At 35.4% G+C, this 12,316-nt stretch overlaps 1 protein-coding gene across 11 annotated transcripts in view; it reads left to right on the top strand.

The window, feature by feature from the left end:
• Positions 1 to 12,316, top strand: part of DMD (dystrophin) — a 2,379,610-nt gene that overhangs the window by 938,579 nt on the left and 1,428,715 nt on the right. For all 11 annotated transcript variants that reach the window (XM_045050793.1, XM_045050788.1, XM_045050791.1 and 8 more), the window contains one exon: positions 11,114 to 11,233. In XM_045050793.1, the coding sequence (XP_044906728.1) occupies positions 11,114 to 11,233 (120 nt within the window). The remainder of the gene's footprint in view (positions 1 to 11,113; positions 11,234 to 12,316) is intronic.

Raw genomic sequence — 12,316 nt, 5'->3', positions numbered from 1 at the left:
GGAAGCCTGATCATTGCTTCCTTCCTTGCAGACACATAAATCTGACAAGTTAAATAAAGAAAAAAAATTGTGAGTAGGGGCAAGGAAACAACTTACAGGTGAGGAAGGAACACATCGATAAAGCAGTTTACATGGAGATATAATCCTTGATGCCCTCTCACTACCTCTCACATTTGTTCTTCTATCCCTGTTTCATTTCCTGTTAAAATATGTTAATGGTTGTAACCCTGGCATCTTCATAAATAGCGCAGAAGATGCCACCAGGAGTCATACTTAGGTATGTCTGTTGAAATGAAACTTGTAACCCTTGCTTATGCAGAAAAGGAAGTCCATTTGATGGAATCACATTTTTAGCTGGATACCTTCCACAGGATGGTCAGTTCATGAGGAATATATGCAGACTCCACCAGCTGGACAAACTATACTGTCTGTAATCATAAGACTCTGTTCTTAAATTTATGTGCAAAATTCTGGTGGTGTGAGTCACATTGAACCTGATAGAAATTATAAGGACTTTTTGCCCTCTGGTCTCAATCATAGGCTAAATTAGTTCTGGTTGGCCCTTTTTTAAAGCTGGCCTTAGTAGGTGATGGGTATTGAAGAAGGCATCTTTTGGGATGAGCACTGGGTGTTGTATGGAAACCAATTTGACAATAAATTTCATATATTAAAAAAAATAAAGCTGGCCTTACAACTTAATCTTTTCCCCCAGATTCTTACTAAGAAAGGAGAGAGAGGGCCTAGAGACATTACACTTTTTCTTTTTTTACGTTCCATATAGACCTTACTTGACCCTCAAGGGACACAGAATAGGAACCATGGGAGAAAAACATGTATTCTCTCACGTGGGAGAAGATCCCATGACCATCTCAATACAAATATGTTCTAAGAGGGAAATAAATATGTTCCAAGATAGGAAAGATTTCTGAGAGGAAAGTTAATGAAAGAAGCTAAGACATGAAACACTGTTCTGATGAACATTTATTGCTAAGATAACCCAATCTTAACCCTACTTTCAAACAGGAAGAACATATACTAGGACCTAACTATTGTCTATATGTGTGTATATTTTTAAAGCTAGCTTTGTAGTAGTGGCCTTTAAAATATAATAGGTTTAGCAGTGGACCCCAGGAATCTACCCCATAAACCAAGAGCACACTTTACATACTGTATGTTAGCCAATTTGACAACAAACTATATTAAGAAAATAAATAAATAAAATATAATAGGTTTAATTCAAGTGTCACCGGAGGGCTAAAACCTGGAACTCAACTGAGTGCACACACATGCACATACACTTACACACAAGAGTTTAAGTTTCTGTTTATTTGCCTTATGTCGTATAGTTATAGAAAACAGATGTATCTATCTCTTAAGCTTATTTAAGCTATATTAATATCTCTTATACCGAAGCAATACATTATAGACCCTGCAGTCATATTGATTAGGATTAAAACATAGTTCCTGTCACTTGTGAGCTGAATAGCTTTGCATAAGTTACCTAACGATTTTGTGCCTCAGTTGCCCCAACTATGAAATGAGGATGATGTTAATGATAATGATGATATCTACTTTATAGGAATGATAAAAACATTGGAAACATAATTACATAAAAAACACATATAATAATACCAGGTACCCGTAAATATATGAATGGCCTTAAGTGTTATTATAAGATATGACTCCAAACCAAATAAAATTAATTTGTGTGATAATAATATTCTTTTGATATATGGAAGTGGCAAGCTAAAGTGGAAAAGGGCAGTATCACACTTTATAGTCTACAGAGTCGTATATGTATGATACTCAGTTTTAATTTTTTAAAATCTGGTTAAGAGGGGTGCCTGGTTGGCTCAGTCAGTTGAGTGTCTGACCGGCTCAGGTCTGATCTCACGGTTCATGAGTTCAAAGCCTGAAGTGGGCGCTGTGCTGACAGCTTAGAGCCTAGAGCCTGGTTCGGATTCCGTGTCTCCCTCTCTCTGACCCCCTCCCACTCACATTCTGTCTCTCTCTCTCTCTCTCTCTCTCTCAAAAAAAAATATAAACATTAAAAAAATTTAAAAAGAAATCTAGTTGAGAAAGCATCTAATTTCCCATCAACAAGCTGTAAACAAGCACCAGATTCCAAGGATAACTTTATATACTAGATAATCCATTAATTAAATTAAAATAACAATAACAACAACAACAACAATAATGAAATCCGTGCTCATGTTCTTTTTTTTTTTTTTTTTTTTTTAACAAATCAAGTGATTCCAGCTAATAGATTACTAATTGGTTCATAAAAATCACTGAATGCTGATTCAATACCATTACATTGCTCAAAATATCATGGCCTTGTTTTAAAGTACATCAGTGCATTGGGGTGACTGAGGGGCTCAGTCAGTTGAGTGTCCGACTCTTGATCTTGGCTCAGGTCACGATCCCAGTGGTGTGGGATTGAGTCCAGCTTCAGGCTCCACTCTCAGCATGGAGCCTGCTTGAGATTCTCTTTCTCTCCCTCTGCCCCTCTCCCCTGCTCTCGCTTTATCTCTCTTTCTAAAATAAAAACAAATAAATAAATACATCAGTACATCTACTGAAATATAACTATCCAAGATACCCTAATCTTTGAGACACTAGGTTTATTTTTTTTTTATTTTTAATTTCTCCTATAATTCCTCTTTATTAAAAGTTTCTGGCTCTGGGGAGCATAAAGGAAAATAGGGGACTCTGTCACTTAAGGAGTTAGTCTCATGTAAAGTATCTGTTTTTCTGAACCAATGCCAATTAATTTCAGTTCCCTTGAATAGGTAATGCAACATTAATAATGTAAATGAATTATTTACATATATAAAACATTTTAGAATGCATTTTAGGGGAAACTTTTTCATAAGAAAGCCACAAAAGACAAGATAATATGAGTTTTAAGAGAATAATTATTCTTGAAAAATATATTTATATATCTTATAACAAAATGCAAGACCATAAATCCATTCTCCTATTAAAAATAAGGTTGAATGTGGTGCTGTGTCTAAGGAATATAAAATTGGTAACTACAGTATACAATAATTTTATGTTTAATAGTTTTGTTATGAACAAAGGATTTCTAGTGGTACAACTGGTAGTCCTCTGTTATTCAATGGAACTACATATTGCAGAGATAATTTATACTGGATACTATTTATTTATTCATTCATTCATTCACTCATTCATTTTGTTTTTTTTTTAATTTTTTAATGTTTATTTATTTTTGAGAGAAAGAGACAGAGCATGAGTGGGGGAGGGGCGGAGACAGGGAGACACAGAACTGAAAGCAGGCTCCAGGCTCTGAGCTGTCAGCACAGAGCCTGATGCGGGGCTCGAACTCACGAGCTGTGAGATCATGACCTGAGCCGAAGTCGGACGCTCAACTGACTGATCCACCCAGGCGCCCCATCATTCATTTATTTTAAAGTTTACTTATTTTGAGAGAGAGAGAGAGAGAGAGAGACCGAGCAGGGAACAGTCAGAGAGAGATGGAGAGAGAGAATCCCAAGCAGGCTCTGCTCAGCAGGGAGCCTGACACAGGGCTCCATCCCACACTGGCGAGATCCTGACCTGAGCTGATAGCAAGTCGGACACTCAACTGACTGAGCCACCCAGGTGCCCCATGGATAATATTTGAGAATCAATTATCAATTAAAGATGTAGATCACATCTAGTGAGAATAAAAAACTACTAAATCAGACATTTTTATATGACATTCTGTAGTTTCAGTACACTGAGAATATTTAGTAATTAGAAGATATATGATGTGATTATCAAAAGTTTTGGCAATAAATACTGATGCCCAGAGGGGCTATTTCCGTAGATCTTAGTCGAAGAATTGAATGATATGGTGATGATGTCAGAAATAGAAGAAAATAAGCATTTCCTCCCCATGTACCAACTGTAAGCATTGTGGTAGCTGATTCTAATGTATTTTCTCATTTAATTCCAGTTCTAAACCTCTTGGAAAGATTCAAATCCTTAATTCTCGGTTAAATAAATATCCTCAATGAGGCTAAAGAGTTGCCTAAGGCAACTTAACTAGTAATTGGCACACTCTGGCTTTTCAACTTGACCTGCCTCTCTCACTCTTTTATTAGATTCCAAGCAAGTTTGACACCAGTGGCTATCCTAGAGGTTAGAGCAAATGCAGAGAGTAGAAAAGATAGGGGGAATTGTGGTGCTTGGTTTCCCTGGCTTGGGAATATCTAGGTGGAAGAGATGGAGAGACTGCGTATAAGTCCTCAAACTCAGAGTAAGCATTGGGAAAGACGACACATTAGTGGTGGCCCGGTCTGAAATGCTCAGAATTAAAATGGTTAAGGAAATGATTTTTCAGCATTAATCCTGCAGCTCTTTCATGAAAATTAGGGCAAGACGAATTACAAAGGGGGCATAGAACAAAATAGGTTTATGATGAGAATGGCAGTAATGTTTGAGCAAGAGTATCCTCTTGCTATCTATCAGTAGACTTCAATATCACATCTGTTTACTAGTAGCCAATCAATGCATATCACTTCCTCTGTGCTGCCCCTACAAACTTCTACCCCACCCCTCTCTCCCAATATTCCTCTTCTTTTGCATTAATTATTGTCAGGCTAAAGGCATTTTGTAATTATTCATTAGATTTTCTTGGTGTTCACCTTGATCTAACTTCTGATTTCAGTGGTGTAACTATAGGCAGGATGTATGGATACATGCATGCTTACATGGGTTATAGAGGAAGAAGGAAAAGTATGACAATTGAGTACTATTTATTGATTAGGGTATGTCCTCCATGTCCCATGATAAAGCTTTTCTGATCAAGCTCATTTTTTGGCAATGAGCTCACTACATCAGTTACTTTAAAACTACTGATATTAATATCTTGTAAATAATTTGGGAGTTAAAGACTTACTTATGGATTTAAAATTATTTTGTATATTTCCAGATCCTAAAAGTTAGCTGTAACTTCAGTTCTTGGATTTCCAAAACCACATCCCTTTCTGTACTCATAATACCTATTAGAGGATGATAGATAGCATGAATTAGATGAGGGTGAAGTAGGTGTCTCTTGAGTTCTTGCGGTATGGTTCAAGGTGTTTGTTTTGAGAGCACCTGGGTGGCTTAGTAGGTTAAGTGTCCGACTCTTGGTTTCAGCTCAGGTCATGATCTCATGGTTCGTGAGTTTGAGCCCCACATTGGGCTCTGTGCTAACCATGTAGCTTGCTTGGGATTCTCTTTCTCCCTCTCTGTCTAGCCCTCCCCTGCTCGCTCTCTCTGTCTGTCTCAAAAAAAAAAAATTAAAATTAAAGTCTTTGTTCTGAATGTGCCAAAATGTGAGTACTTTTTAGTATTAACTAGCTATTACTGTTTATTGAGTTTATACTGTGTGCCAGGCAATGTGCTAAACAATTATATTCAGGTTTCCTATCCAACTAGAGAGATAGGTACTCCTATCTTCCCAATTTTGAAAATTAGTAAGCTGAGGCATGGTATAGTTGGAATATTTCTCAAGGTCACATAGCTTGTTAGCAATGCATCCAAGAATCAAACCTAGGAAATCTAACTTCAGATCCTACACCTTTAAACATACATGTATTTTTATGAGTCTGTCATTCATACCATACCCTAATCCCACTTATAGTCTGAATGAGGCCGGGTACATTAATTGTCAGCTCTATTTAAAACAATTTTTCATATTTATTGAGCCTCCTTTTTTGCAACTGGAAAGTTTAGGTTTTTAAAATCTTTCTAATGTCTTCATTGAAATGGTCTTTAGGGCTACCCTCTTTGGTAGCTTTGGAGTTGGCTGAAACATTTTTTTCTAACAAAAAAGTAAAAACAGTGGGTTCTGATATAAAAACTAATATAATTGTGCATTCATACTTAGTAAGTGGATATAAAAGTAGAAGGTCTTCTAGAAAGACCTGTTGAGGTAGCTTTTCAAAAGTATTCAGCAAATGTACTATAAAATTACATACTATAAATAGATCCTCCTGAAGAACTAGACCATACTGGGACCAGTTAGGCTTCTCTAAGTGAATATTGAACTGAAAATAAAATGGCAAACCATTTCCAGATCATTTCATTTGGTGAAGCAGGAGATATAGAGCCTAGGCCAGTGCAGAGCTGATAGAAAGAAAGAAATAAGAATGGCCATAAGAGAAAAGGTAAAGAGAAGATTAAATTGCCTACATTCTTATCATTTCTTAGGAAATCATAAAATTTCTGATTCAGCCAGGATGTTTTTATTTGAAAACAAAATCAATTCATATCCACATGTATTGCATTAGCTAATTGTTCATAAGTGTCTAGGGATTTTTTTTTTTTTGCTCTTGTGGTAGACTTTTTATTTTTTTTTTTAATTTTTTTAATGTTTGTTTAGTTTTGAGAGAGACGGAGTATGAACAAGGGAAGGCCGGAAAGAGAGGGAAACACAGATTCTGAAGCGGTCAGTCTCTAGGCTCTGAGCTGTCTGTGCAGAGCCCGAGGAGGAGCTCAAACTCACAAACTGCGAGATCATGACCTGAGTTGAAGTCGGATGTTTAACCGACTGAGCCACCCAGGTGCCCCTGAGGTGGACTTTTTAAAATATTACTTTCCTAGATATTGGACTTAGCCCATGTTTGTAGAAACTCTTCTAGTTTCTTAAGATTTTTTGCAAATTTTATGTTTGATGGAAGTTTTGTTTTCATCAGTCCTTCTTGCCATGACATTTTTTTGGTAAACTAAAAAAGTAAAAATTACTTAAACCTAATATTTTATTAAACATCTTTTAAGTATATTAATTTAAAGTAATCTGTAAGGGGCAGTAGATGGGCTGGGAATCCATGCATAGTCCATGATCTGTGTTGTTTCTAGATGTGTGTGTTTATGTGTGTGCATGTAGGACCTGGTATTGGCAATTATCTGTTGGCTCATTACTGAAGTAGGAGTAATAAAGTAAACTATGCACATATGCAGCCACTGCCCTTTTGTATTCCATGTGGTGGAGCATTTACGATGTCCAAGAGAAATAATATATAGATAGCTTCCTAGGGAGAATATAAGAGACTGACCTTGTTTTTTGCATTCTCTTTCTCTACATTTCTATTAATTGTTCATCTTCACCTGTAGATATCATATCTAATAATTCCCTAGCCTTACATATTTCCATTCTTTTATTTTCCATGCATTATTTCATATGTGTACTAATAAAGAGTTAAATTGCTGACGTCTGAAGTAAACACTTGAAATGACTCTTCTCCAGTGATTGTTCTAAGCCAGTTTTTGAAAACCAACTTGACATGGGTCAGGGAAAGAAGAATTTACTACCACTGATGACATTTGAAGAGAATGGAAGAAAAGTCATATTTAAATCACAAAACTGTGAATATGTACTAAGGGAATAACAAATTTGGTCAGGACCTTTAACTACAGAATAATTTATAAGAAATAGAATTATTTACAGAGGTATAACAAAATCTGTTTGTCGAATCTAAGCATTTTTAATGTTACATTTCACTGTTGGCCTTTTCTCTTGTCATAAGGAAAAATAAAGATTGTTAGTTGACATTAGAGAACAAACATTGCTGACATTTGTATCTATCTAATAATGGTATAGAAATTTAATTAGGAGGATGACAATTTTTTTTAATGTGGTAAGTGTAACAAAAGGAGTACTTTAATAAAAATAATGCCAAGAAATGCATAATAAAATACCTAGCATGTACTTATGTGTATATAAATAATTTATATACTTTTAATAAAGAAAAACATACTTTAACAATCGTATATTACAGCATTTTAATTTGAAGGTATTATCTTCTGACAGGCAAAAATGTTAGCATATATCTCTGGGGATACATCAATATTTGGAATAATTTGGCTCCTATTTCAGGATTAATTAGCGAATCTATTATAAATGTCTATTGTATAAATCCAGCTATGAGAAATTCAAATACATAAGAAGTAAATAATTAAAATTAATTTTAAAATAGCTTAAAATTTTTAATGTATTTTTAAAAATAGTAGTTTGAGAATCTGTGTCTTTTTCAAAGAGGGAAGCAGAAGGGCATAGTTTCTGCCAGCGTTCAACACCCTTATTCATGGATACGTAGGTGGGCAAAAAAATTTTAACTTTTTAATCTCACTTTTTGTATGTGACATTTTGCTACTTCTAAGAATCAACTTTAAAAAAATGAACTCTAAACATTGGATATTTTATAGTCTTTTGGTCTTTTGCTGATACTGGGGGCATTAGCAAATACTGTGGTATACATTCTATTTATTTTCAGAGGCAACATCTGAGGAAATAGGAAGGATGATTACAATGTTGCAATAGCTTCTGTCTTGAGGCTTTTGAGTATGCTCAGAAAAGTCAGTGGAACCCTTTTTGTTTTAATTCCTGATTATGGGTAAAAGAAGAGATGTGATTTGAAAAAGTCATAGAAGGGAAAAAGACACACTGGAATTAACTTAAATCAAATAGTCTACGCTGATCCGCTCCAGTGCTATGCACTCTTCCAGAATTTCAGCCACTATGGAGTACCTTTCCCATGTTCCTTTATTTCCCTTTACTCACTACAAATCCAGGTAGTTCTTCTGTTTGATTTTGAAGCTATCAACTCACAACTCTCTTTTGTGATTTTTTTGTGTTAGCACTTTTGCAAAAGCATAAGAAATAAACCCTTGATGCATATGTCAAGAATATAATTTCTGATTAAAAAGCAACTAGATAAGCAAAACAAAATCAGAAATCAAAGCAATGGAGAAAATAAATAATGCATTTGATCACATATGCTTTAGAAAGACTAGACCTGAGTTTAAAATTAGCACTTCACAGATCAAACAATGATATTCTCAAGTTCCTTTACTAAAATGTATTAAAACAGTGAAAAAAAATTAGATGTAAAAATGTGAGCAGTATAGCATTATTTCTCAGTTTTTAATACATGTAATTATATATACTGTCATACTTGAATGATAGGGGAAAAGAACTGGCCAAGTTAAAGACATCAACTTATCATATATCAGCTACCAAAATATTATTTTAATTATTCTTAAAATTCCTGGAGGACACATTTGAAATGTTCCCAGTCCTGCCTTATATAACTCAGAAAACACTCAACATGCCTTTCAAGGACAACTCTGAATGTTAATGTTTCCATTTTCGGCCTCATGGCAGAAAGAGTTTTATTAACCAGTGTAAGCTCTGGAATGTCAGAGGCATGATAGGCAGTATAGACTCCACACACAAAATAAATGCAGAGTCATTTTATTCTAAATTGCTTTACTTGAAAATATAGCATAAAACTCTAGAGAGAGAAACTAAAAGTAAGTGATTTTATAGTGCTCTGAAAATGAAAGAGACTCAAAAAATGAAAGTCCTAGGGTAAAAATGTGCATGCATTTGAGTTTGTGGTGTGACCAATCCCAATAAATTCCCTCACATCCACCACAGGGCATGCATAACTAAGAGCTACTATGGTAGGTACCAAGCATCATTGTTTCCCAGGCAGGGAGTGCCGATTGTCCAGAAAATAACAGATCTTGTCCCAAACCTGCTCCTCCATTCTTATAGTATACAATAAAGTATTTCAGGGAGCAAACTAGATGGCCAGACATTTTGCATATGCATTTAGGGATTTTTTTAATAACCGTTAGTGTAGCGTGACAAGGTCCTGGAGGCATTGGAGCGTCCTTCCCTGTTGACTTCTTCTATATTTCCTCTCTATTTATTTTATTACTCTCTATACCCTGTTTATCTTTACCAAAAAAAAAACACCTTGTACACTATGATGTTTGAAAGATTAAAATACTGTTCTGTGGTTACATGTGATGTCAGTGTAATTTTGATTACAGTTTAGAAAAACGAATCCCTCCTTTTAGACTGTAATCTTTATCCACATTAATCTGTGTGTATTGCCCTTATCCCTCCACCTGGCACCATTCATTCAAAAAGTTTATTGATCTTCAGTTGCTTGGAGTCTGTAGTGAGAAGGACAAGGGACATGTCTGTTCTAGTGGCTCTTCTATTCCAGTAAGTAGAGACAGACAATAAATGACTAAGCTAATATACAAGAAAATACTGAGTTGTGAAATTGTTGTATTAAAAAAATTACAGAGATTGAGAGTAAATGAGAAGGAAATGTACATAGCATCTTCATGAAAAGCCTCTCTGGGCAAGTGACACTTAAAATGAGTCTTGAACATTAAGAAGGAGACGTTATTTAGAGAGATGGAGGGATAACGCTTTAGGTGAAGCCAAGGACTTGACACATGATGGAAGAGAAGACTATTGTGGCTGAAACATAGTATCAGAGGGCAAGAATGGTATGCAACTAGATTAGAGAGCTAGGCAGGTACTATACTGTTTAAGGAGATAAATAATTTGTATTTTCCCTCTTAATGAAGTGTGACTCCATTGGTTTTTATACAGAGGATTGACGTCTGATTTGTAGTTGAGCAGATGAGAAGGAACCAGTAAAGGAGTTAAAAAGCAGGACTCAGTGAGGTGCAAGAATAATCACCGAAGAGTGATACATGGCACTCACGAGAAGAGAATGAAAGAAGAATGGATTTGAGGACCTGGAGGTTGATGGCAACCTATACAGGAGATGTTTCAGTGGGATAGTTGGCAAAGAGAATAGTAGGGTAAGGAAATGGAAAGAGTAAGTGTAGACAACGAAATATTTTTCAGTGAAGAGGAACAAAATAATAAAGCAGTAGTAGAAAGGGTTTGTTGGGTCAAGAGAGTTTGTTTTGTGTGTGTTGATAAGGGAGAACTTCAGTAGAGAGGGAGAGAATGATGATGCCAGAGGCAGCCGGTAATTTTAGGAGAAAAGTCCTTCAAAAAATGAGTGAAGGTGGGATAAGGTGTAGAACATCCTACTATACCTTTCTCAACAGATGTTCCCTCTGTATTTCCAACAGTTGACAGTAAATGTATGCCAATTTTGCTGAGCACCATAGCAGAAAATATGTTTGGAATGGTTTTTGTTTAAGAAAACCTTACCTTACCTAAAAGATGAAAAACAAATCCCACACAGTTGGGGAGAAATGTTTTTGGCATTCAGTTCAGGGAACTATTATTTTAATTACCATTATTATTTTTATTTTTGTTTTTATTTTTATCTTTCAGGTGCTTCAAGAAGACCTAGAACAGGAACAAGTCAGGGTCAATTCTCTCACTCACATGGTGGTGGTGGTCGATGAATCTGGTGGAGACCAGGCAACTGCTGCTTTGGAAGAACAGCTTAAGGTCAGGTTATTTTTCTTTAATATACTAATGTTATCATTCAAAATAATTAACTGCAACTCAGAAAATATTTAGAAAATTTATAATGTAATTTGTATATTACACATATTTACAATGGAGTATATTAATTTAAACTAATTCAAATTATGTCCCTTTTGTGCACATTTCCCTTTCATTAACTATGCACTGTTCACAATATTATATAATAAAAAAATCTGCATTCATGTATTTTCCCAAAGGCTGCTTTTTAAAAAAAAATTGTAATTGAATAATATGTATTAGAGAAGTGGTCGGAAGATATTATTTATGCCCTCTTCAGAAGTCAAGCGGAGTTGCCTGGGTGGCTCAGTGGGTTAAGCATCCAACTTCAGCTCAGGTCACGATCTCACTGTTTGTGGATCTGAGCCCTGGGCTTTTGTGTCCACAGTGCAAAGCCTGCTTCGGATTCTGTCTCCCTCCCTCTCTGCCCCTCCCCAACTCATGTACACACACACACACACACACACACACACACACACACACACACAGTCTGTGTCTCTCTCTTTCTCAAAAATAAACGTTAATAAAAAATAACCTACAGCTGGGAAGAGGACAAAACTAAAAAACACACACACAAGGATTCAATCAAATAATGAGAAATTGAACACCTTCAGTATATTTTTTTTCCTAGAAAACTTCAGTTATAGTCTTGATGAGGGCATAGAAGGGTATTTAAGTTTTGGAAGTTTTATTGGAGAAGCAAGCCCTCATTCAACTTGAGTCATAGTAATTGTGTGCTTGGGAATATAACCAGTACATAGTAACAAAGGGTAAGGTGGGTGTTTTTGTATTTTTATCTTTTGTTCCTAATTGGGAACAATGATGTTTTATTGTAAAAAAAAAAAAAAAAGAAAGAAAGAAAGAAAGAAAGAAAGAAAGAAAGAAAGAAAGAAAGAAAAGAGAACATTTTCAATGAAGCAATATGTACATATACCAAAACATCAACATTAAGGAAAAATAGACCAATTTATTGTTCTGACTGTGATACATACATATACACACACACATACACACACACACAACTAATAATACTTGAGGCAAATAATA

Source organism: Felis catus, chromosome X (assembly GCF_018350175.1).
Source record: "Felis catus isolate Fca126 chromosome X, F.catus_Fca126_mat1.0, whole genome shotgun sequence".
In the NCBI taxonomy this organism is placed as follows: Eukaryota; Metazoa; Chordata; class Mammalia; order Carnivora; family Felidae; genus Felis; species Felis catus.
The sequence above is the reverse complement of the archived record's forward strand: the minus strand, read 5'-3'. Positions and strand labels throughout refer to the sequence as shown.